Source organism: Mobula birostris, chromosome 12 (genome assembly GCF_030028105.1).
Source record: "Mobula birostris isolate sMobBir1 chromosome 12, sMobBir1.hap1, whole genome shotgun sequence".
In the NCBI taxonomy this organism is placed as follows: domain Eukaryota; kingdom Metazoa; phylum Chordata; class Chondrichthyes; order Myliobatiformes; family Myliobatidae; genus Mobula; species Mobula birostris.
In genome coordinates, this window is record NC_092381.1 from 21,660,055 (window position 1) to 21,686,901 (window position 26,847).

Below are 26,847 nucleotides of genomic sequence, written 5' to 3' on the forward strand. Positions count from 1 at the left end.
GGCTTTGTAAAATAGTTACAACTTTCTCCAGTGAAATATGCTGCACTTATTTCAGAAGTATGTTTATGACCAACATAATTAGTTACGATAACTGCAAATAAGAAATGTTGCAGTCTTTAATATAGATTCTTAAGTTCATTCTTAATATTCTCCTATCAGTTGGAAGTTAGATTATTTTCTTATTTTCAGAATTTAGGATATAGTGTATGCCATCTATTATATCTATCTAATGTAAAATATGTGGATTTCGGTTTGATCTAGATGAATCAAAAGTAAAAAATAATTGATAATACTGTAAAAACAATATGCTGGACAATAAATACATTTTCTTAGCCTCATATGAAGTAGAAACAGTGATCCGTACTAAGTTGGAAAAAATGCCCAGTTTCTTACTATCTGTGCTTTGTAATAAGTTTCAGAAACAAACTGATTTTTTTGTTCCTTGTTGGTCGAGATAGGTTTGGAAAGGTGAAAAGTGTAGGCTGCTTCCATCATCAAGGAACAAGTAAAATGCATTCTGAAATGAAAATGAATGGCAAATATTATTATGCTAAATTTAATCACAGAGAGCCCTTAAATTGCAGCTATCAAGAGATTAATGAAAGCATTAGAGCAAAAGGGAAGAGTAGTGGTAACCCTGAAGATTGGGGAAAATTTCAGAAAGCAGCTTATGTAAAGCATTGATAAGTAAAGAGTAGTCTCATGAAAAACAAACTGTAAAAGCTGCTATGGATTGAATAAAGAAAATGTGAACTGAGGTTGAGACAGGAGATACTATATTGGATAATTAGGGGGAAAACATAGATACAAGTATTTAGTGTCAGTAGTCACAGAAGACAATAAAGAAAACATCACAGGAAAACGTATAGAACTGGTCTATTGTGAATGAGAGTCTCACAGAAATTAGCTCAAGTGCTAAACTAGTCATGGAAAAAATAAAACAATTAACATGCATTAATCAATGGGAAATCATGTTTTACAATTCTGTTAGAAATTTTAAAGATGGTAACTACCTGGATAAGGGTAAACTGTTGATGTATGTGCTAGATTTTTCAACAAAATTAGAGTGCATGGTATTTAGAGAATGAGTGGTTTCACAATTGGTTAATATTCAGGAAACAGTAGGAATAAACAATTTTGTTGTCTGGAGGCTGTGACTACCTGAGTAACACAGGAACTGGAAGTTGAGGCACCAACAGTTCACCATCTATACCAGTCATTTAGTCAGAGTACCGAATAGATTTCACCCACTTGCTGAATGATATACATGACAGTGCTACAAGAAAAATGCAGAGAGGGGCTCCAGACAGGAAAAGATATGGCAGACATTGTTTGGGAAAACTACAAAGTCATCTGATATAGAGAAGGAAAAATACAAAGAAATGTTTAATATCCCATTGAAAGATCTTGATATTCAGAGGGTCCAGAATATCCTAGTGCACAAAACACTGCAAGTTAATTTGCAACTACAGCAAGAAATTAGAAAATTGTTGACCATTATTGCATAGAAGAGTAAGAGATACCTTGCTCCATTTATATGGGGCGGGGCATGACTGCACTTAAAATGTTGCTCGTAAATTTAGCCTCCCTGCAGTCAATAAGAATGTATTTGTGATTGGAGTGAAGTTCATCAGATTGGTTCTTCAGATGGCAGACTTATCATTTGAGAACTGTTAAATAGTCTCAAGTTGAGAAGAATGAGAGTGATGTCTTTGAAGCTTATGAAACTCAGATGGAGGTTTAAGAGGAGATGTAGAAATGATGATTCTCTTGGAACCAGTCTCAAAAAAGCAGTTTCACCATTAAGCACAGAGATGAGAACTTTCTTTACTCAATGTGATTAACCTTCAGATTTCTCTGCAAAAAAATGGTTATGTATGGTGAAATGCTGAATATGTTCAAGGGTTTTTAGCTATTCAGGGAATAATGGAGCAAGTGCAGAATATAGCAAGATGTAAAAGTTCAGTTATGGCCTCTTGATGGAATAGGCTTGAGGAACCGTGAGGTGTGACAACATAATGTAACATTATTACAGTGGCAGCAGTCAGGATCCAACCTGCACCCATTCCATAGCCCTCCATACCACTACTATCCATGTAGTTATCCAAACTTCTCTTATATGTTGAAATTGAGCTTGCATGCACCACTTATGCTGGCAGCTCAAAACCCTCTGAGTGAAGTTTTCCTTCCTGTTCCCCTTAATGGGAAGATGTTGGAGTTAATTATTAAGGATGAGGTCTGAGGGTACTCGGAGGCACATGATAAAATAGACAGGTGTTGGCATGGTTTTCTCAAGGGAAAATCTTGCCTGCCTGATCTTTTGGAATTCTTTGAAGAAGTAACAAGCAGGATAGACAAAGGAGAATTGGTTGATATTCTGTACTTGGATTTTCAGAATGTCTTTGACAAGGTGCCACCCATGAGGTCGCTTAATAAGCTATGAGCCCATGGTATTATAGGAAAGATTTTAACATGGATAAAGCAGTCACAAACAAGAGAAAATCTGCAGATGCTGGAAATCCAAGCAACACCAGCAGTGGCTGATTGACACGAGGCAAAGAGTGGGAATAAAGGGAGCCTATTCTGACTAGCTGATGGTGACTAGTGGTGGTCCACAGGGGTCTGTGTTGGGACCAATTCTTTTTATATTGCATGTCAATAGTTTGGATGATGGAGTGGATAGCTTTTTTGCAAAGTTTTCAGACGATATGAAGATAGGTGGAGGAGCAGGTAGTTTTAAGGAAGCAGAAGGACTTAGATTAGGAGAATGGGCAAAGAAATGGCAGATGGAATACAGTTACAAAGAAGAGAAAATCTGTAGATGCTGGAAATCCGAGCAACACACACAAAATGCTGGAGGAACTCAGCAGGCCAGGCAGCATCTATGGAAAAGAGTACAGTTGACGTTTTAGGTTGAATCCCTTTGGCAGGACAGGAGAAAAAAAAACTGAGTGGATTTGAAAGGTGAGAAGGGGAGAGAGAAGCACAAGATGTTAGGTAAATCCATCAGTGAGACCCAACGTAGATTGGGAGGCCGCATCACTGAGCACCTATGCTCCATCCACCTGAAAAAGCCGGATCTCCCAGTGGCCACTTTTTAAATTCTACTTCCATTCCTGTTCCCATATGTCTATCCATGGTCTCTACCACTGTCGTGATTAGGTCACACTTAAGTTGGAGGAACAACACTTTATATTCCATCTGAGTAGCCTCCAACATGATGGCATGAACATTGATTTCTTGAACTATCGGTAATGTCCCCCATCCCCCTTCACCATTCCCCATCCCCTTTTCCCTCTCACCTTATCCCCTTGTCAGCCCATCGCCTCTCTCTGTTCCTCCTGCCCCCTTTTCTTTCTAAAATGGTCTTCTGTCCTCTGGTATCAGACTCCCTTTTCTCCAGCCCTGCATCTCTTTCACCAATCAAATTCCCAACTCTTTACTTCATCCCTCCCAGTTCATGTTTTACCCACCACCTCGTGTTTCTCTCTCCCCTCCCCCCACCTTTTAAATCTACTCCTCAGCTCTTTTTAATCCAGTCCTGCTGAAGGGGGTCTTGGTCCAAGAAGTTGACTGTGCTCTTTTCCATAGATGCTGCCTGGCCTGCTGAGTTCCTCAGTATTTTGTTTGTGTTAGATGGAATACAGTGTCGGGAAGTGTATGGTCATGCACTTTGGTAGAAGAAATGAAAGTGTTGAATATTTTCTAAATGGAGAGAAAATATTAAAAAAACTGAGGTACAAAGGGACTTGGGAGTCCTTGTGCAGCATTCCCTAAAGTTTAATTTGCAGATTGAGTCTGTGGCGACGAAGGCAAATGCAATGTTAAAATTAATTTCAAGAGGACGAGAATATAAAAGGAAGGATATAATGTTGAAACTTTATAAAGCACTGGTGAAGCCTCACCTGGAGTATGTGAGCAGGTTTGGGCCCCTTATCTTAGAAAGGGTGTGCTGAAACTGGAGAGGGTTCAAAGCAAGTTCACGAAAATGATTCCAGGGATTGAATGGCTTGTTATATGAAGAATGTTTGATGGCTCTGGGCCTGTATTCACTAGAATTTCTGAAGAATGAAGTGTAATCTTATTGAAACCCATCAAATGCTGAAAGGCATTGATGGAGTGGATGGGGGGAGGATGTTTCCTATGGTGGGAAAGTGTAAGACCAGAGGACACAGCCTCAGAATAGAGGATATCCTTTTAGAACAGAGATGAGAAGGAATTTCTTTAGTCAAAGAGTGGTGAATCTGTGGAATAGTTTATGTACAAACCCCATTTCCAGAAAGTTGGGATATTTTCCAAAATGCAATAAAAACAAAAATCTGTGATATGTTATTTCACGTGAACCTTTATTTAACTGACAAAAGTACAAAGAAAAGATTTTCAATAGTTTTACTGACCAACTTAATTGTATTTTGTAAGTATACACAAATTTAGAATTTGATGGCTGCAACACACTCAACAAAAGTTGGGACAGGCATGTTTACCATTGTGTTACATCACCTTTCCTTTTAATAACACTTTTTAATCATTTTGGAACTGAGGATACTAATTGTGGTAGATTTGCAATTGGAAATTTTGTCCATTCTTGCTTGATATAAGACTTCAGCTGCTCAACAGTCCGTGGTCTCCGTTGTCTGATTCTCCTCTTCATGATGTGCCATACATTTTCAATAGGAGATAGATCTGGTCTGGCAGCAGGCCAGTCAAGCGCACACACTCTGTGTCTACAAAGCCACGCTGTTGTAGCCCATGCAGAATGTGGTCTGGCATTGTCCTGCTGAAATAAGCATGGACGTCCCGGGAAGAGACGGCGCCTTGATGGCAACATATGTCTCTCTAAAATCCTAATATACGCCTCAGTCAATGGTACCTTCACATACATGCAACTCACCCATGCCGTGGGCACTGATGCACCCCCATACCATCACAGATGCTGGCTTTTGCACCTTTCACTGATAACAATCTGGATGGTCGTTTTCATCTTTGGCACGGAGAACTCGACGCCCGTTTTTTCCGAAAACTAGCTGAAATGTGAACTCATCTGACCACAGCACACGGTTCCACAGTCTTTCGGTCCATCTGAGATGAGCTCAGGCCCAGAGAACTCACCGGCGTTTCTGCATAGAGTTGATGTATGGCTTCCTCCTTGCGTAATACAGCTTCAAGTTGCATTTCTGGATGCAGTGACGGACTGTGTTGAGTGGCAATGGTTTTCCGAAGTACTCCTGAGCCCAGGTGGCTATAATTGTCAGTGTAGCATGATGGTTTCTTAGGCAGTGCCGCCTGAGGGTTCAAAGATCACGGGCATTCAACAGTGGTTTCCGACCTTGCTCTTTACTCACTGAGATGTCTCTGAATTCTCTGAATCTTTTCACAATATTATGTACTGTAGATGTTGAAAGACCTAAACTCTCTGCAATCTTGCATTGAGAAATGTTCCTTTTGAACTGACTAACAATTCTCTCATGAATTTTGGCACAAAGGGGTGAGCCATGACCTGTCCTTGCTTGCAAAGACTGAGCCTTTGATGGATGCTACTTTTATACCCAGTCATGATACCTCACCTGCTACCAATTAGCTTGCTTAATGTGGAGTCTTCCAAACCGGTGTTACTTGAATATTCTGTGCACTTTTCAATCTTATTTTAACTCTGTCCCAACTTTTGTTGAGTGTGTTGCAGCCATCAAATTCTAAATTTGTGTATATTAACAAAATACAATTAAGTTGGTCAGTAAAACTATTGAAAATCTTTTCTTTGTACTTTTGTCAGTTAAATAAAGGTTCACGTGTATTAACATATCACAGATTTTTGTTTTTATTGCATTTTGGAAAATATCCCAACTTTTCTGGAAATGGGGTTTGTATATTTAAGGCAGGGGTTGATAAGATTCTTGATTGGTCAGTGCATGAAGGGAGAAGGAGGGAAGGCAGGAAATTGGGACTGAGAGGAAACTTGGATCAGCCATGATGAAATGTTGGAGCAGACTTGATGAGCCAAACGGCCTAATTCTGCTCCTATATTTTATGGTCTTAATCCATTACCTCCAGTTGTAGCCCCACCCAACCTCAGTGGAAAGAGCCCCATCTATACCCATGATAATTTTATATACAGTGGCATGCAAAAGTTTGGGCACCCCTGGTCAAAATTTCTGTTACTGTGAATAGCTAAGCGAGTAAAAGATGACCTGATTTCCAAAAGGCATAAAGTTAAAGATGACACATTTCTTTAATATTTTAAGCAAGATTACTTTTTTATTTCTATCTTTTACAGTTTCAAAATAACAAAAAAGGAAAAGGGCCTGAAGCAGAAGTTTGGGCACCCTGCATGGTCAGTACTTAGTAACACCCCCTTCAGCAAGTATCACAGCTTGTAAACGCTTTCTGTAGCCAGCTCAGAGTCTTTCAATTCTTGTTTAGGGGATTTTCAACCAGTTCTTCCTTGCAAAAGACTTCTAGTTCTGTGAGATTCTTGGACCGTCTTGCATGCATTGCTCTTTTGAGGTCTATCCATAGATTTTCGATGATGTTTAGGTGGGGGGACTGTGAGGGCCATGGCAAAACCTTCAGCTTGCGCCTCTTGAGGTAGACCATTGTGGATTTTTCACCTTCAGCTTTTTTACAGACAGTGTGATGTTTGCTTCCAGAATTTGCTGGTATTTAATTGAATTCATTCTTCCCTCTACCAGTGAACTGTTCCCCGTGCCACTGGCTGCAACACAAGCCCAAAGCATGATCGATCCACCCCCATGCTTAACAGTTGGAGAGGTGTTCTTTTCATGAAATTCTGCATCCTTTTTTCTCCAAACATACCTTTGCTCATTGGGCCAAAAAGTTCTGTTTTAACTTCATCAGTCCACAGGACTTGTTTTCAAAATGCATCAGGCTTGTTTAGATGTTCCTTTGCAAACTTCTGATGCTGAATTTTGTGGTGAGGATGCAGGAAAGGTTTTCTTCTGATGACTCTTCCATGAAGGTCATACTTGTGCAGGTGTCGCTGCACAGTAGAACAGTGCACCACCACTCCAGAGTCTGCTAAATCTTCTTGAAGGTCTTTTGCAGTCTAACAGGGGTTTTGATTTGCCTTTCTAGCAATCCTATGAGCAGTTCTCTCGGAAAGTTTTCTTGGTCTTCCAGACCTCAGCTTGACCTCCACCATTCCTGTTAACTGCCATTTCTTAATTCCATTACGAACTGAGGAGATGGCAACCTGAAAACGCTTTGCTATCTTCTTTTGGCCTTCTCCTGCTTTGTAGGCATCATTTGTTTCAATCTTCAGAGTGCTAGGGAGCTGCTTAGAGGAGCCCATGGCTGCTGATTGTTGGGACAAGGTTTGAGGAGTCAGGGTATTTATAAAGCTTTGGAATTTGCATCACCTGGCCTTTCCTAACGATGACTGTGTACAAACCATAGCCCTAACAAGCTAATTAAGGTCTGAGACCTTGATAAAGGTTATCTGAGAGCTCAAATATCTTGGGGTGCCCAAACTTTTGCATGGTGCTCCTTTCCTTTTTTTCACTCTAAAACTGTACAAAACAAAAATAATACACTAATCTTGCTTAAAATGTTGAAAAGAATGTTTCATCTTTAACTTTATCACTTTTGGAGATCAGTTCATCTTTTACTCACTTAACTATTCACAGTAACAGAAATTTTGAATGGGGTGCCCAAACTTTTGCATGCCACTGTACCTCTGTCAAATCTCCTACGCTCCAAGGAATAAAGTCCTAACCTATTCAATGCTTCCTTATAACTCAGATCCTGTCAGTCCCGTCAGCATCTTTGTAAAATTTCTCTGTACTCTTTCAATCTTAATTACATCTTTCCTCTAGGTAGATGAACAAAACTGCACACAACATTCCGAATTAGGCCTCATCCCATCTCCTGTACTCAATACTTATGAAGGCTAAAGTGACAAAAGCTTTCTTTGTGACTCTATCTACCTGTGCTGGCACTTTCGATGAATTATGGACCTGTATTCCCAGATCCCTTTGTTCTACCACACTCTTCAGTGCCCTACAGTTCACTGCGTAAGACCTATCCTGGGTGGTCCTGCCAAAGTACAACAACTTGCACTTGTCTGCATTAAATTCCATCTTCCATTTTTCAGCACATTTTTCCAGATGGTCCAGATCCCACTGCAAGCCCTGATGGTCAGGAGGGTGAGGGGGTGGGGTAACGCTCTTAATTAACGATGAGATCAGGGTGATAGTGAGAGACGATGTAAGATCTAAGAAGCAGAGTGTTGAATCCATCTGGGTAGAGATTAGGAATAGTAAACAGAGAAAAATCACTGGTGGACTTTATTTATAGGGCATCGAATTATATCATTACAGTGACACAGGTAATAAACTAAGAAATATCTGAGGCATGCAAGAATGGAACAGTCGTTATCGTGGGGGACTTTAACTTGCACATAGATTAGGTGAATGAAGTTGGTTGAAGCAGTCTTGAGGACTTCACAGAATGCACATGTGATAGCTTTCTTGAACAGCATGTTATTGAACCTACAAGGGAATGTGCTATCTTGGATCTGGTCCTGTGCAATGAGACAGGTAATATTAGTGATCTTGTAGTTAGGGATCCTCTTGGAAAGAATGATCACAGTCTGATTGAATTTCTCATACAAATGGAGGGTGCAATAATTCAATCTAAAACCAGTGTATTATGCCTAACAACAGGAATTCTGCAGATGCTGGAAATTCAAGCAACACACATCAAAGTTGCTGGTGAACGCAGCAGGCCAGGCAGCATCTCTAGGAAAAGGTACAGTCCACGTTTCAGGCCGAGACCCTTCGGCAGGACTCTACAGTCGACGTTTCAGGACGAAGGGTCTCGACCTGAAACGTCGACTGTACCTCTTCCTAGAGATGCTATCTGGCCTGCTGCGTTCACCAGCAACTTTGATGTGTGTATTATGCCTAAACAAGGAATACTACAATGGGATGAGGGAGGAGTTGGATAGAATAGATTAGGAACACAGGATATATGGTGGGATGGTTGAGACTTTGAAAGAGATTTTTCACGGTGCTCAACAGAAGTATATTCCAGTTAAAAGCAAGGACAGTAAGGGTGGGGAGAGCCAGCCATGGTTAACTGAGGAAATAAAGGAAGGCATCAAACTAAAAGCGTGTGTGTTCAAAGTTGCCAAGGGTAGTGGGAAACTGTAAAATTGGGAAAACTTTAAAAAGCAACAAAGAACTAATAAGCAAGCAATAAAGAAGAGGAAGATAGATTATGGAAATAAATTAGCACAAAACATAAAAATTATCATAATCACAAAGCAGAAAAAGGTGGCTAAAGTGGTCGTAGGTCCCTTGGAAGACAAGAGGGGGATTGATATTGGGTAATGAGGAAATGGCTGAGGCTTTGAATGATGATTTGGTGTCTGTCTTCATGGTGGAGGACACAGGAACATGCCAAAGGGAGATGATGTGGATGTAATGGGAGATGAAGACTTCAATACAATAGCTATTATTAAAGAGGTAGTGACAATAGACAATAGGTGCAGAAGTAGGCTATTTGGCCCTTCGAGCCAGTACCGCCATTCACTGTGATCATGGCTGATCATCCACAATCAGTACCCCGTTCCTGCCTTCTCCCCATATCCCTTGACTCCGCTATCATTAAGAGCTCTATCTAACTCTTTCTTGAAAGCATCCAGAGAATTGGCCTCCACTGCCTTCTGAGGCAGAGCATTCCACAAATCCACAACTCTCTGGGTGAAAAAGTTTTTCCTCAACTCTATTCTAAATGGCCTACCCCTTATTCTCAAATTGTGGCCTCTGGTTCTGGACTCCCCTGACATCGGGAACATGTTTCCTGCCTCTAGCGTGTCCAATCCCTTAATAATCTTCTATGTTTCAATCAGATCCCCTCTCATCCTTCTAAATTCCAGTGTATACAAGCCCAGTTGCTCCAATCTTTCAACATATGACAGCCCCGCCATCCCGGGAATTAACCTCGTGAACCTCCACTGCACTCCCTCAACAGCAAGAATGTCCTTCCTCAAATTTGGAGACCAAAACTGTACACAGTACTCCAGCTGTGGTCTCACCATGGCCCTGTACAACTGTAGAAGGATCTCTTTGCTCCTATACTCAGCTCCCCTTGTTATGAAGGCCAACATGCCATTAGTTTTCTTCACTGCCTGCTTACTTTCAGTGACTGATGAACAAGGACACCAAGATCATGTTGTACTTCCCCTTTTCCTAACTTGACACCATTCAAATAGTAATCTGCCTTCCTGTTCTTGCCACCAAAGTGGATAACCTCACATTTATCCACATTAAACTGCATCTGCCCACTCACCCAACCTGTCCAAGTCATCCTGCATTATCTCAACATCCTCTGCACATTTCACACTGCCACCCAGCTTTGTCATCTACAAATTTGCTAATGTTACTTTTAATCCCTTCATCTAAATCATTAATGTATATTGTAAATAGCTGCGGTCCCAGCATCGTGCCTTGCAGTACCCCACTGATCACCTCCTGCCATTCCTAAAGGGACCCGTTAATCGCTACTCTTTGTTTCCTGTCTGCCAACCAATTTTCTATCCATGTCAGTACCCCACCCCCAATACCATGTGTGCTCTAATTTTGCCCACTAATCTCCTATGTGGGACCTTATCAAAGGCTTTCTGAAAGTCCAGGTACACTACATCCACTGGCTCTCCCTTGTCCATTTTCATAGTTACATCCTCAAAAAATTCCGGAAGTTTAGTCAAGCATGATTTCCCCTTCGTAAATCCATGCTGACTCAGACTGATCCTAGTTACTGCTATCCAAATGTGCCGCTATTTCATCCTTTATAATTGACTCCAGCATCTTCCCCACCACTGATGTCAGGCTAACTGGTCTATAATTCCCTGCTTTCTCTCTCCCTCCTTTCTTAAAAAGTGGGATAATATTAGCTACCCTCCAGTCCTCAGGAACTGATCCTGAATCTATAGAACATTGGAAAATAATTACCAATGTGAACATGATTTCTAGAGCCATCTCCTTAAGTGCCCTGGGGTGCAGACCATCAGGCCCTGGGGATTTATCAGCCTTCAGTCCCGTCAGTCTATCCAACACCATTTTCTGCCTAATGTGAATCTCCTTCAGTTCCTCCGTTACCCTAGGTCCTCCGGCCACTATTACATCTGGGAGATTGTTTGTGTCTTCCCTAGTGAAGACAGATCCAAAGTACCTGTTTAACTCGTCTGCCATTTCCTTGTTCCCCATAATAAATTCACCCATTTCTGTCTTCAAGGGCCCAACTTTGGCCTTCACTAATTTTTTCTTCTTCACATACCTAAAGAAGCTTTTACTATCCTCTTTTACTTTATATTCTTGGCTAGCTTGCCTTGGTATCTCATCTTTTTGCCCCATATTGCCTTTTTAGTTATCCTCTCTTGCTCTATAAAAGTTTCCCAATCCTCTGGCTTCCTACTCATCTTTGCTATGTCATACTCTTTTATTTTTATACTATGCTTGACTTCCCTTGTCATCCATGGCCGTCCCTTACTCCCCTTAGAATCTTTCTTCCTCTTTGGAATGAACTGATCCTGCACCCAGAAATTCCCAGAAATACCTGCCATTGTTGTTCCACTGTCATCCCTGCTAGGGTATTGTTCTATTGAACTTTGGCCAGCTCCTCCCTCAAGGCTCTATAGTCTCCTTTGTTCAACTGCAATATTGACACTTTCGATTTTCCCTTCTCCCTCTCAAATTGTAGTTTAAAACATCATATTATGGTCACTACCTCCTAATGGCTCCTTTACCTCAAGTTCCCTTATCAAATCCGGTTCATTACACAACACTAAATCCAGAATTGCCTTCTCCCTGGTAGGTTCCAGTACAAGCTGCTGTAAGAATCCATCTCCGAGGCACTCCACAAACTCCCTTTCTTGGGGTCCAGTACCAACCTGATTTTCCTAGTCTACCTGCATGTTAAAATCCCCCATAACAACCATAGCATTACCTTTGCGACATGCCAATTTTAACTCTTGATTCAACTTGCACCCTATATCCAGGCTACTGTTTGAGGGCCTGTAGATAACTCCCATTAGTGCTGAGCAAACTTGTGAGCCTAAAGATAGGCAAGTCCCCTGGTCCTGATGGAATGCATCCTAGGATACGATAAGTCCTGCTCTATTCTTGCATGCCCCAGATATTTCTTAGTTTATTACCTGTGCCACTGTGATGTTATAAGTTGGTAGCCTATAGATAATGCCCACCAGTGATAGTAGAGGTTTGGTGATAATTTACCAAAATTCTCTGGATCTGGGCAGTTCCCAGCGGATTGGAAGAAGGCAAATAGAAACATAGAAAATAGGTGCAGGAGTAGGCCATTCGGCCCTTCGAGCCTGCACTGCCATTTATTATGATCATGGCTGATCATCCAACTCAGAACCCTGCCCCAGCCTTCCCTCCATACCCCCTGATCCCCGTAGCCACAAGGGCCATATCTAACTCCCTCTTAAATATAGCCAATGAACTGGCCTCAACTGTTTCCTGTGGCAGAGAATTCCACAGATTCACCACTCTCTGTGTGAAGAAGTTTTTCCTAATCTCAGTCCTAAAAGGCTTCCCCTTTATCCTCAAACTGTGACCCCTTGTTCTGGATTTCCCCAACATCGGGAACAATCTTCCTGCATCTAGCCTGTCCAATCCCTTTAGGATTTTGTACGTTTCAATCAGATCCCCCCTCAATCTTCTAAATTCCAACGAGTACAAGCCCAGTTCATCCAGTCTTTCTTCATATGAAAGTCCTGCCATCCCAGGAATCAATCTGGTGAACCTTCTTTGTACTCCCTCTATGGCAAGGATGTCTTTCCTCAGATTAGGGGACCAAAACTGCACACAATACTCCAGGAGTGGTCTCACCAAGGCCTTATACAACTGCAGTAGTACCTCCCTGCTCCTGTACTCGAATCCTCTCGCTATAAATGCCAGCATACCATTCGCCTTTTTCACTGCCTGCTGTACCTGCATGCCCACTTTCAATGACTGGTGTATAATGACACCCAGGTCTCGTTGCACCTCCCCTTTTCCTAATCGGCCACCATTCAGATAATAATCTGTTTTCCTATCTTTGCCACCAAAGTGGGTAACTTCACATTTATCCACATTAAATTGCATCTGCCATGAATTTGCCCACTCACCCAACCTATCCAAGTCACTCTGCATCCTCTTAGCATCCTCCTCACAGCTAACACTGCCACTCAGCTTCGTGTCATCCGCAAACTTGGAGATGCTGCATTTAATTCCCTCATCCAAGTCATTAATATATATTGTAAACAACTGGGGTCCCAGCACTGAGCCTTGCGGTACCCCACTAGTCACCGCCTGCCATTCTGAAATGTCACACCACTGTTCAAAAAAGGATGTAAGCAAAAGGCAGGTAACTATAGGCCACTTAGTTTAAGAGCTATAGTTGGGAAAATGCTTGAAGCTATCATTAAAGAAATAGCGGGGCATCTGGAAAGAAATTGATCCATCATGCAGATGCAGCATGGATTCAGCAAAGGCAGGTCCTGTTTGACAAACTTACTGGAGTTCTTTGAGGATATAATGAGTGCAGTGGATATAGGGGAACAGATGGACGTTATTTACTTGGATTTCCAGAAGGCATTCAATAAGGTGAACATAAAAGACTTATCCCTAAGATAAGGATGCATAGAACTGGTGTGGGGGGGGGGTAGTATCAGCATGGATAGAGGATTGGTTAACCAATAGAAAGCAGAGAGTTGGGATACATGGGTGTTTCTCTGGTTGGCAATCAGTGGTGTGCTGCAGGAGTGGCTGCTGAGCCTGCAAATGTTCACGATATACATTAACCCTCTGTAAGAGGGGACTGTGTGTAGTGTATCTAAGTTTGCTGATGACACTTAATTGAGTGGAATAGCAAAACTGTGCAGAGGATACGGAGAGTCTGTAGGGAGATGTAAAGAGGTTAAGTGAGTGGTCAAGGGTCTGGCAGATGGAGTACAATGTTGGTAAATGCAAGGTCATCCACTTTGGAAGGAAACATGGAAGATCAGATTATTTAAATAGTGAAAGATTGCAGCAGGACTTTGCTTGCACATGAATCACGAAAGATTGGTTTGCAGGTGCAGCAGGCCATCAAGAAGACAAATGGAATGTTGGCCTAGGGGGTTTGAATTTAAGAGCAGGGTGCAACTGTACAGCGTACTGGTGAGGCCGCACCTGGAGTAATGTGTGCAGTTCTAATCTCCTTACTTGAGGAAGGACATACTGGGTTTGGAGGCTATACAGAGGAGGTTCACCAGGTTGATGCCAGAAATGAGGGTGTTAAACTATGAGGAGAGATTGAGTCACCTGGGACTGTACTGGCTGGAATTCAGAAGAATGAGAGAAGGTCTTATAGACACATAACACTATGAAAGGGATAGATAAGGTAGAGCCTGGAAAGTTGTTTCCACTAGTAGGTGAGACTAGAACCAGGGAACATGGACTCAGGATTCAGGGGAGTAAATATAGGGCGGCGATGAGGAGGAACTGCTTTTCCCAAAGAGTGGCGAATCTGTGGAATTCTCTGCCCAATGAAGCAGTGGAGGCTACCTCAGTAAATATATTTAAGACAAGGTTGGATAGATTTTTGCATAGTGGGGGAATTAAGGGTTATGGGGAAAAGACAGGTAGGTGGCGATGAGTCCATAGTCAAATCAGTCATTATCTTATTGAATGGCAGAGCAGGCTTGATGGGCCAGATGACCTACTCCTATTTCTTATGTTCTTATTGCTGTTCACTACACTCCCAATCTTGGTGACATCTGCTGATCCAGTTAACCATATTATCATCCAGATCATTGATATAGATGGCAAACAAAAATAAACTCGGCACCAATCCCTACGGCACATCACTGGTCAGAGGGAACCGTCTACTACCACTCTGTCTTCTCACACAAAACTAGTGTCTAACCCAATTTACTACTGCACCTTGAAGGCCGAGCGACTGAATCTCCTTGATCAACTTGTACAGAATCTTGTCAAATACTTTGCTAAAGTTCTTGTAAACAGCATCTACTGCCTTGCCTTCATCAACCCTATTAGATTGGTTGATACAACTTATCACACACAAAGCTATGCTGACTATTCCTAATCAGTTCAAGTCTATTGAAATACTTGTATCCGGACCCTATTGAAATACTTGTATCCGGACCCTTCCAATAACTTTCCAGTTTCCTGGTTTATTTTTAGAGCCTTTAAACAGCGGAACAGCATTAGCTATCCAATACCTCACCTGTCACAAGGATGTTTTAAATATCTCTGTTAGGGTCCCTGCAATTTCTGCACTTTGCTCCCACAGGGTCTGAGGGAACACCTTGACAAGCCCTGGAGATTTATCCGCCCTAATTTGCCTCAAGACAGCAAACACCTCCTCCTCTGTAATCTGTATAGGATCCAAGACCTCACTACTGCTTTGCCTCATTTCTATAGACTCTGTGTCTGTCTCCCAAGTAAATACAAATGCAAAAAATTTATTTAAGATCTCCCCCAACTCTTCTGGCTCCACACATAGATTACCATTCTGATCTTCTTGAGTACCAATTTTATCCCTTGCAATAGCTTTGTTTTTCACATATCTGTAGAATCCCTTAGGAGTCTCCTTCACCTTGTCTGCTAGGGCAACCTCATGCCTTCTTTCTTAAGTGTTCTCTTATATTTCTAATGCTTCATAAGAACTTCATTTGTTCCTACCTGCTATACGCCTTTTTTCCCCAGAGTCTCAATATCGCTTGCAAACCAAAGTTCCCTAAACCTCTTATCTTTACCTTTTATTCTGACAGACACATACAAGCTTTATACTCTCGAAATTTCACTTTTGAAGGCCTCTCACTTACCAAATACACCTTTGCCAGAAAACAGTCTGTCCCAATTCACACTTGCCAGAGCCTTTCTGCTACCATCAACATTGCCCTTTCTCCGATTTAGAATCTCACCCACAGACGAGACCCATCTTCTTCCATATTTACTTTGAAACTAATGGCATTATGATATTTAGATGCAAAGTATTCCCGTATATAAACTTCTTCACCTGCTCTGGTTCATTCCTGATAGAAGATAAGTATCACACATTCTCTTGTTGGGACTTCTATGTACTGATTAAGGAAACTTTCCTGAACATATTTGACAAACAAACCCATCTAGTCCTTTTACAGTATGGGACTCCCAGTCAATGTGGGAAGTTAAAATCACCTGCTACGACAACCTTATATTTCTTGCAAGTTTGTAATCCTTCTGCAAATCTGTTCCTCTAATCTTTAAAAAAAAAATATATATTTAAAATAGTCCACCCTTGTTTTTGTTTCTTAGATTTTCTTGTAGGCTGTTAGTAAAGTAACCATGTATGCTAGGTGTTACTTGGTTAAATTATTAGGTGAAAATGTACACTTAATTTCCAAATTTAAGAATGGAAAGGTAGTAAGCTGGATTTGATTCCTGAGTTTAAATTCATGCTACTGTATTAAGGTGCAAAGCAACTTTATTGCCTTCTCATTTAAACTGTTTAACTACTACTCAGAAACATGATGAAGTATGGAACTTTACAAAATCAGTGGTAAAAGGTCATAGATCTCGGCTCCATAACTACTAAGTCATTAGAACCATTAGCTTTCAGAGTTTATGAAGACCTACAGTAGGTAATCAGTACAATGGTCCTAAATATGAATTACTAAAAACTTATGTCTATATTGAAAGGCCGATTGAAATTGCATGTCAGGAACAAGTACTATCCAAGGTATACTCTTACAGATTTGTGATCATTAATATACAGTCGGGGGGGGGGGGAATTAATGTGTATATTTAAATAACTTAAAATAAGAAAAAATACTTCTCTCGCTTGTCTTGTACAGCCACAGTGCATCAAATAGCATTTTTAAGTTCAGCCTGGCATTTTTCTTTCAACTTATAATGACAGCACTGATTCTTAACCAACTGCAAATAGATGGTAGAATTTTTAGAACCCGATGTGGTAATACACTGAAACCAGAACAATTTTATTTTTTAAAGACTGGGTAGATTTGCATTATAACATTTATTCCAGGTGAGCAGGTTCAATACATCTGCTTTACAATAAAAAAATTGAAATTAACATACAGACTGATTTGAAAAAGTTAATGTACAAAGTGAATCCCTCCAGTACAGTGGTTGGAATAAAAGATCAAATATTATATTTGAAGTTTTGACAATTCCCTTGTAAATTCAAATAGCTTCATTGTCTACATTTTTACTCTCAGCTCTGGATTTCATTTTTAGCTCCATCAACTCTTCTATTCGTGCCTGCACACTTTCCATGAGATCAAAGGTGTAGAAAGCTGACTGTAGAACCTGTGGTGGCAAGAGTTAATGGGTAAAATAATGTAACATTACAGTTTAACGAGTATAAAAATGCATACATCGAAAGTACAAGTGGGGAAAAATTGCATTAAGTTGCTTACCTTCAACTCCACAGTTTTCGTCATTTTTGTAAACTTTTTACTACCAGCTTTCAAGGAACACTGTGTTTCATGATCAGGAACATCTAAAATGATTAAAGTGCAATAGTTTAATTTGTCTTTCACTTCCCTGCAGAGATGTTTACCAGAGGAGTTTTCATGTACCAAATTATTCTGCACTTTCCAGTATTCCTTTCACGTTGCAATCTGTCCAAACATTGGAATTTTACTCATTGCTTAATGGAAAGTAGAGTTTTTTGGAGGAACAATTTTTTTTTGGCGATTATGGAATGTCGTGTAAAGTTGAGATGGGTGTGATTTTAATTCATGCTAATAAATGCAGACATGAGATACATATGTTACAGACGTATAATTAATGTCAGTGCAATGCAAGAGTTAAAAATAATACAAACCTTTAATTCTCCGGTTTTCTTTTTTCTTTTTGATCTCTGCTTTATAATGAATCCTGGACATCTTCAAGCCAGTTCGCAGTGCATTCAGAAAGTTTTCAATCCAGAAAAGATCAGTCCATAATCCAGTCTGCGAAAGAATTATAACTGAATAACTTGTTACGCAGAATAAGGACTTATAGAGGTTAAACACACAAGCTGTAAATTCAATCCTCATTTAAAAAGTTCCCTTATTTAACTTTTAAATCCTAGACCCTAGAAATGTTGGTTAGTAGCTGTACTGCTGTGATTTCAGCAAGGAAGTTAGTTCACTTACCTTCCCAAGTCACCAGTGATGTGACCTAAATCCCAGATTTGAATGAAAGATATGGCAACCATTTATTGCATCCCCTAGGCACTTATACAGAATGCTGAAATGGCACCTTGTGCAACCACTTTCTTAGAGCTATGTGAATGGCATTATACAGAATCATATGCAGAATATTTATAAGAAAGGCTCTTTATTTAGATCTTGGCCCCATATCTAAAGTTAAGGTTTATCTATTTGGTATGATCAAATGGAATAGCTCATAAGAATGAAGAGGCTGAATGGCCAAACTCTGTTCTATATTGGGTAGAAGTAATATATTTTCTAGTGAAGGCTGTCATTTAATCAACTTTGGCTCCATCTACCATGCCATGGATTAGTTAGGATAGGGTAGAGTTTGTACTAGTGTCTATCTTTTCTCTCTGGATTTTGTAATGTTATTAGAAAATGGATACCCAGTTCAGCTCCAATCTATTGGTTGGTATGTATTTATTAATGCCAGTTTTCTAAGATAGTGGAAAACCTTTTTAATGTCATTCAGACAGATCGTTCCATACATTAATACATCAAGGTAGTAAACAGAAAACAGAATGCTACACTGATTCCCCCTGTCCTCCAGCATTTACCTTGGGTCACTCTGTCTATGCTCAGAGAATCAACTGTTGCAACTTTATATATGTTATTGTATCAGCAATTGTACCACACAATTCAGCTTGTTCCTTTATAGCTAATTAGTTAGTGTTTTATCAGCAAAGCCTATAGATTAGGCTCATCACTGATTCTTCAAAACAATTTGAGTATGCTTCATATGGGTTTTATTTTCACAATTGTGTGTGCATGCAAGTGAATGGGTGAAAGATCATGGAGAGGAAATTTTTTTAAAAATCATATTTGAAACAGACATGCATTTGGGGGCCTGATTAAAAGTTAGTGGAAATTTGGCATCAGTACTAAAGATCGGGAAATAAACAACTTTTCAGAGTAAAAAGCAGACATACTCTATTTATCAACAGAAAGGAAGCAAACATTGCCTCCTTTCTACTAACTGCAGTCTCCCCTTGCTTTTGCAATTAATGACTGACCCATTCCCTCCTCAGTAGCACTAATATTAAGCCCCGATCTTCTCTCCTCCCCCCCCCCCCAAGAAGTTGGATTCTCATTCAGCCCTGAATTCAAGTAATTCCCTGGTTTCCCTGCTAGCCAGCATGTCATTTTTGACCATTGCTAGATCATAAACAGAGAAAGAAAGCAATAACTCAGTTTGCTGCAGGATCTGGACCAGCTGGATAAATGGTTATAAAATGGCAGATGGAATTTAATGCAGGCAAATGTGAGGTGTTACACTTTGGGAGTTACATGGTGAATGTTACAGTACTGAGGTGTGCAGCAGAACAGAGGGATCTGGAAATACAGATCCACAATTCCTTGTAAGTAGCCTCACGGATAGATAGGGTCATAAAGGGAGCTTTTGGCCTTAACAGGAGTACAGACAGGAGTTGGGATGTTAGTTGAAGTTATGTAAAACATTAAGGCTGCATTTGAAGTATTGTGCCTCGTTCTGGTCATCTACCCAGAGGAAAGATATTCATGAGCTTGGAAGAATGCAGGGAAAATGTTGCAAGGATTTGAGGACCTGAGTAACAGTGAAAAGCTGAATAAGTTAGGACTTTATTCCACAGAGCATAGGAGAATGAAGAGATTTGATAGAAGTATACAAAATTATAGGATAAATACATATAGGCTTTTTCCTTCAAGGTTGGGTGAGACTAGAACTGGAGATCATAGATTTAGGGTGAAAGCTGAAATATTTCACTCAGAAGATGGTGTGAGTATGAAATAAGCTATCAGCAGAAGTAGTGGATGTGGGTTAATTTGCAACATTGAAGAGTTTGGGTAGGTACATGGTTAAGAGGCTATGGTCCAGGTGCAGGTACATGGGATTTGGTAGAAAAATAGGTCAGCGTGGACTAGACAGGCAAAGGACCTGTTTCTATGCTGTAGAGCTCTGACTCTCCACGTCTGTAAGTACTGCAGTTCCCTAAACACCTCCATACACATTAGATTCAATATATCAGGTCTCATTTTGAAGCAATTATCAAAACAAAATCAGGTACGAAAATTACATTAATACACAGGATCATTTTCATTTACCAAATACTTACTCGATTCTCACATTCATTATCCCTGATCACAAGGTATCTGAGAAGATTCAGCGATTCCATGATCCTAATACAGATAGAGAAACAAATAGTCAGTTCTAGGTTTAATGACCTAAGCTGGCAATCAGAATACTCTTCTTTATCGACTTATTTATCCTCCCACACCCAAATGTATCTGATATGTCGCTTATCCTATAGTGACAAAAGTGATTACGTTTTAAAAGAACTTAATTTGTTCCCAATTCTTTGGGGTAGCCTAAGACTGTGCAAAGTGCCAATGAAATGTGATCTAATAACTAAAGGGAATGACCTATTGGAAGAGCCAACAAGTTACCAATCAGTAGTTCTGCCATAAAAATCACAACCTTGTTCTGTTTTCTGGTGTCTGACTAGTGGATAATGAGAAAGAGACAACTATAAATATCAGTATTTATAAGTTACAGACTAGCTGTCACAATTCTTTTATTCATTTAGTGACTGTTGCTGGATTCGCATTCAGCTTTGCTCTGATGGCTACCCCAAAATGATAAACTGACTAATAACATAATCACTTAAACTTGAAAAATATCTACTTGGAATCTGAAGACCGTACACCAGAAAACAAATATAATAATAAAAAAATAGAATGAAGATAATTTTATTGTTCCAAGTTAAAGAACGGTATCTTTCATATTACCAGCATAATTGTCATCTTATTCTTCCTTTTCTTAGAGCACCATTGCCAGCAAACTGCTTCCAAACTATGTCCCTTGCCATTGACAATCAAGTATTATACCAGGAGTCCTCAGTGAACTCAAAACAGCTAATCCAATGCTCCAAGCCATTTTGGTGTCACTGAGTCCAGAATGGGAATCTGACATATAATGATCACAGGTTGAGTTGTGAGGTAGAAAATGGTCCTGGATCTTATTAGCTAAACCTACAAATCAGTGGTAACCAAGTCTTGGACTTAATTCCAAAATTTGGTTTCACTGAATTTGACAGAATTGAATTTTAGATGCCGAATATACTGTGCAGCCACAAATGCTGTTGCGAGAAAAATTTTGTGAACCCTTGACAATTACCTAGTTTTCTGGATTAATTACTTATGTGGACTCATCTTCACCTAAATCACAATAATAGACAAACACAATCTGCCTCAACTAACAACACACAAACAATTGTACTTTTAATGCCTTTACTGAACACAATGTTTACTTATTCATAGTTCAGGCCGGAAGAAGTATGTGAACCCTTGTATTTAATAACTGGTAGAACCTCCTTTAACAGCAATAACCTCCAGCATACGTCTCCTGTAGCTGTTGATCAGATTTGCACAACAGCAAGGAGGATGTTTAGATCATTCCTCCATACAAAACTATTTCAGGTCATCAACATTTCTGGGATACAGTAGTGCTAGAAAGTTTGTGAACCCTATAGAAATTTCTCTATTTCTACACAAATATTACCTAAAATGTGATCAGATCTTCACGTCCTAAAACTAGATAAGGAGAACTCAATTCCAGCTGCTCCATCCAGAAAACGGTACTGCTACATAAAAGACAGGACCAACAGATTCTGGGGCAGCTTCTTCCACTAGGCCATCAGACTGCTTAACTCATGCTGACACAACTGTATTTCTATGCTATATTGACTATCCTGTTGTACATACTATTTATTATAAATTACTATAAATTGCACATTGAGACGTAACATGAACATTTTTACTCATGTATATGAAAGATGTAAGTAGTAAAGTCAGTTCAATAAATTAAGTAACACAGGAGTATTATACTTGTTCATTTATTTATTGAGAAAAATGATCCAATATTACATGTACTTGTGGGAAAAAGTACATGAACCTTCTACAAGAGCTGTTTGGAGTCAGATGTTCCAATCAATGAGATGAGATTGGAGCTGTGGGTTGTAGAGGTGTCCTGCCCGATAAAAAAACCCACAAGGTCAGGTAACTGACAGAGCCTGCTCTTCTCAAGAAGGATCTGTTTATGTGCATCATGCCTCAATCAAAACAACGTTCATAGGACCTTAGAAGAATTATAGAGGTGCATGAAACTGGAAAAGGCTACAATAGCATTTCTAAACACCTGAATACTAATCAGTCCACAATAAGAGAAATTGTCTACAAATGGAAGAAACTCAGTACTGCCGCTACTCTCTCAGGGAGTGGGCATCCTGCACAGATCACACCAAGAGCACAACGTGCAATGCTGAAGGAGGTGAACAAGAACCCAAGGATAACAGCAAAAGATCTGCAGAACTCTCTAGAAGTTGCTAGTTTCTGTTTATGTGTCCACTATAAGTAATATGCTGAGCAAGAATGGTGTTCATGGAAGCATACCATGGAGAAAACACTACTTTCCAAAAAAACATTGCTGCATTTGTCAAGTTTGCAAAAGACCACCTGGGTGTTCTACAACACTTCTGGGACAACGTTCTGTGCACAGATGAGACAAAAGTTGAACTTTTTGGCAGAAATGCACAATGCTATGTTTGAAGGAAAAAGGGCACTGCACACCAACACCAAAACCTCATCCCAACTGTGAAGCATGGTGGAAGGAGCCATCATGGTTTGGGACTGCTTTGCTGCCTCAGGTTCTGGACTGCATACAATCATTAAGGGAACAATGAATTCAAAATTATATCACAATATTTTACAGGATAATGTCAGGGTAGCAGTCTGTCACCTGAAGCTTTATACTAATTGGACAATGCAACAAGACAATGATCGGAAAGAAAAGAATAAATCAACATCACATGGTTTAAAAGGAAAATGTGTGTTTTGGAATGGCCAAGTCAAAGTCCTGATCTTAATGCTATAGAAATGTGGAAGGACCTGAAGCAAACAGTTCATGCAAGGAAGGCCACCAAATCTCAGAGTTGAAGCAGTTTTGTAAGGAAGAATGGCCTAAAATTTCTCCAAGCCGATATGCAGGACTGATCAACAGTTACCAGAAACGTTTGGTTGAAGTTATTGCTGTACAAGGGTGTCACCCCGTTACTGAAAACAAAGGTTCACATACTTTTTCCAACAAATACATGTAATATTGGAGTATTTTTCTCAATAAATGAGCAAGTCTAATTTTTTTTTTTGTGTTATTTATCTAACTGAGTTCTCTTTATCTAGTTTTATGACTTAAGTGAAGATCTGATCACATTTTAGGTAATATTTATGCAGAAGTAGGAAAATTCTACAGAGTTCACAAACTTTCTAACACTACACTGTACCTTGCATGAACAATCCTCTTCAGGTCATGCCACAGCATCGAAAATTGGGTGGTTTGGCACAGTTGACAGCATATCACCACAAACTGTTTTCACTCCAGACAGTGGGGACCAAGATAGAAATAGCCCATGTAGTGTTGTACCTTGTGAGCTCAACAGTGTCGTATGTGACTGGTACGTCACTTGTGATCGATGGTGGACACTAGCTCAGTGAAGCCAATAACATGTCGGCCCTGCTGTCGCTCCTACAAAGATCAGCCAGACAATAAACCAACGGAGCTGAGAATTTTCAAAGGTGAATTACCTATAGTGTTTCTATGCAAGGTAACTTAAGGAATGCGTCAAAGTCAAAATAAAACTTATCAAAGTAAAAATGTTTTTTAAAAAAAGTCGTTGACTGGAATACTACCCAGATGCAGAAGCATTCCCACACAAGTCCGCAAGTCCAATGACGAACTTTAAAAAGCAGGAAGTTTTCTCAGCAGGAATTTTTGATTGGAGTACCGCGCAGACGCAGGAAAAGCGTTCCCGCACAAGTTCAGCAAAGAGCTTTTAAAAACCCAGTCACCATAGGTGTACTGTCTAGTGAAGTGGTCTGAGTCTGAATGGTGAGGTTTTGGCTCAACAGGGCTTTGGCAAGAACAGGCAGAGGCAAGGTAAGTAGGCAAGTTCATTCATTATTTCTTTCATATCTAACTCTTGAGAGAACAGAGTGTACGTCTACAGGGCCAGTGTTCTGTTCTAGGTGTCAGATGTGGTATTTCCAGGAGACTACCAGCCTCCCCAGTGGCCACATCTTCACCATGTGCATCAAGATGCAGCTCCTTAAAGACCATGTTAAAGAACTGGAGCTGCAGCTCGATGACCTTCAGCTTGCTAGGGAAAGTGAAGCAGCGATAGACAGGAGCAACAGACAGGTAATCACCCCAAGGCTACAGGAGTCAGATAAATGGGCGACTGTCAGAAGAGGGAAGGGAGAACATCAGATAGTGGAGAGCACCCTGGTGGCTGTCCCCCTCACCACTAAGTATTCGATTTTGAGTACTGTTGGTGGAGACAACTTACCTGGGAGAAGCAACAGCAACCATGCCTCTGGCATCGAGTCTAGCGTTGTGGCTCAGAAGCATAGGGAACTAAAAAGGATGGCAGCAGTGATAGGTTTCTCTATAGTTAGGGGACAGATAGGTGATTCTGTGGATGCAAGAAAGAAACACAGATGGTAGTTTGCCTCCAGACACCAGGGTCTGAGATGTTACTGAACATGTCCACAATATCCTGAAAAGAGAGGGTGAGCAGCCAGACAGAAGTTGTGGGACATATTGGTACCAACGACATAGGTAGAAAAAAGGAGGTGGTCCTGAAAACACAATAAAGGGAGTTAGGAAGGAAGTTGAAAAGCAGGACCTCAAGGGTAGTAATCTCAGGATTACTGCCTGTGCCACAGGACTGTGACAATACAAATAGAATGAGGTGACAGATAAATGCGTGGCTGAAGAATTGGAGCAGGGGCATTGATTCAAATTTCTGGATAATTGGGACCTCTTCCAGTGGCAGGTGTGACCTGTACAAAAGAAACAGGTTACAGTTGAATCCAAGGGGGGCAGGTTTACTAGAGCTGTTGGGAGTGGTTTAAACTAATATGGCAGGGGGATGGGAACCAGTACGATAGAGCTCAGGATGAGCCTGCAGGTTTACAAGTAGCTGATGGGCGTAATGTGAATATAAGGAAGAACAAACCGATGTCTGCGTACAAATGCAGACAGAGTAAAAAGTTAAATTGTACCAGACAGACAAAATTCAAAAGGGCGAAGAATGCAGGGATGAAGGTGCTGTATTTAAGTGTGTGTAGCATTCGGAATAAGGTGAACGAACTCGTGGCGTAATTAGAGACTGGTCAGTATGACATTGTGGGTGTCACTGAGTCGTGGCTGAAAGAAGGCCATAGTTGGGCGCTTAATATCAAAGGATATACTTTGTATCAAAAGGACAGGCAGGAAGGCACAGGCGGTGGTGTAGCTCTGTTGGTAAGAGATGAAATTACATCTTTAGAAAGAGGTGACATAGGGTCAGACAATGTTAAATCTTTGTGGGTGGAGTTAAAAAACTGCAAGGGTAAAAAAAAACCATTATGGGAATCATATGTTGGCCTCCAAATAGTAGCCTAGATGTGGGGCTGAGATTGCAAATGGGGCTAGAAAAACCATGTAATAAGGGTAACGTCACAATTGTAATGGGGGACTTCAATATGCAAGGGGATTGGGAAAATCAGGTTAGTGTCAGATCGTAAGAGAGGGAATTTGTTGAATGCCTATGAGATGGCTTTTTAGGGCAGCTTGTGCTTGATCCTACTAGGGGAAAGGCCATCTTAGACTGGGTGTTGTGTAATAACCCAGACCTTATTAGGGAGCTTAATGTAAAGGAGCCCTTAGGAAACAGTGATCATAATATGATTGAATTCCTACTGCCATTTGAGAAGAAGCAGAAGTCACATGTATCAGTATCGCAATGGAATAAAGGGGATGATAGAGGCAAGGGAGAGGAGCTTGCCCAGGTAGATTTGCAGAGGATACTGGTGGGGATGGCGGCCAGAGCAGAGATGGCTGAAATTTCCGGGAATAGTTCACAAGGCGCAGGATAGATATGCCCCACTGTAGAAGTTGTTCTCAAATGGCAGGGGTAGGCAACTGTGGCTGGCAAGGAAGTTAAGGACTGCATAAAAGCCAAGGAAAGGGCTTATAAGGGGACTCAGGACACAACCCTGGGGGGCACCTGTGTTGAGAGTCAGAGGGGCAAAGGTGAGGGAGCCCATCTTTGCCACCTGCTGGCAATCTCATAGGAAGTCCACAATCCAGTTGTACAAGGCAGAGTGCAGGCCAAGGTCTCTGAGCTTCCTGTCAGGTCTGGAGGGAATTATGGTGTTGAATGCTGAACTGTAGTCCAGGAACAGCATTCTAATGTATGCATCCTTTTCCTCCAGGTGAGTGACAATGATGTGTAGTGCTGTGGGAATGGCATCATTCGTGGACTGGTTCCGTTAGTAGGCGAGTTGTAGGGGGTCCAGTGTGGGTGGTAGCATGCTGCAGATGTAGTCTTTAACCAGCCTTTCAAAGCATTTGCTTATAATGTCCATAAACACACCAGTCAGCTGTTCCACACACACTTTACAGACCCACCCTGGGATGCTATCCGGCTCTGCTATTTTGGGCTTCATATCTCAGAAAGGATGTGTTGTCATTGGAGAGAGTCCAGAGGAGATTCACGAGGATGAATCTGGGAATGAATGGGGTTAATGTATGAGGAGCGTTT

The 26,847-nt window shown here is 40.8% G+C and overlaps 1 protein-coding gene across 3 annotated transcripts in view; it reads right to left on the bottom strand.

Annotated features, from left to right (window-relative positions):
- Positions 1-16,802: 16,802 nt before the first annotated feature.
- The window catches only part of glmna (glomulin, FKBP associated protein a), a 55,778-nt gene continuing 45,733 nt past the window's right edge, over positions 16,803-26,847 (bottom strand). For 2 of the 3 annotated variants that reach the window (XM_072273431.1, XM_072273430.1), the window contains 4 exons: positions 20,323-20,386; positions 17,857-17,983; positions 17,447-17,529; positions 16,803-17,336 (listed from right to left, as the gene is read on the bottom strand). In XM_072273431.1, the coding sequence (XP_072129532.1) occupies positions 17,211-17,336; positions 17,447-17,529; positions 17,857-17,983; positions 20,323-20,386 (400 nt within the window). In that variant the 3' untranslated portion in view covers positions 16,803-17,210. Of the gene's footprint in view, positions 17,337-17,446; positions 17,530-17,856; positions 17,984-20,322; positions 20,387-24,606; positions 24,733-26,847 lie in introns of those variants that run through there. The other variant, XR_011887967.1, reaches the window with a different exon arrangement.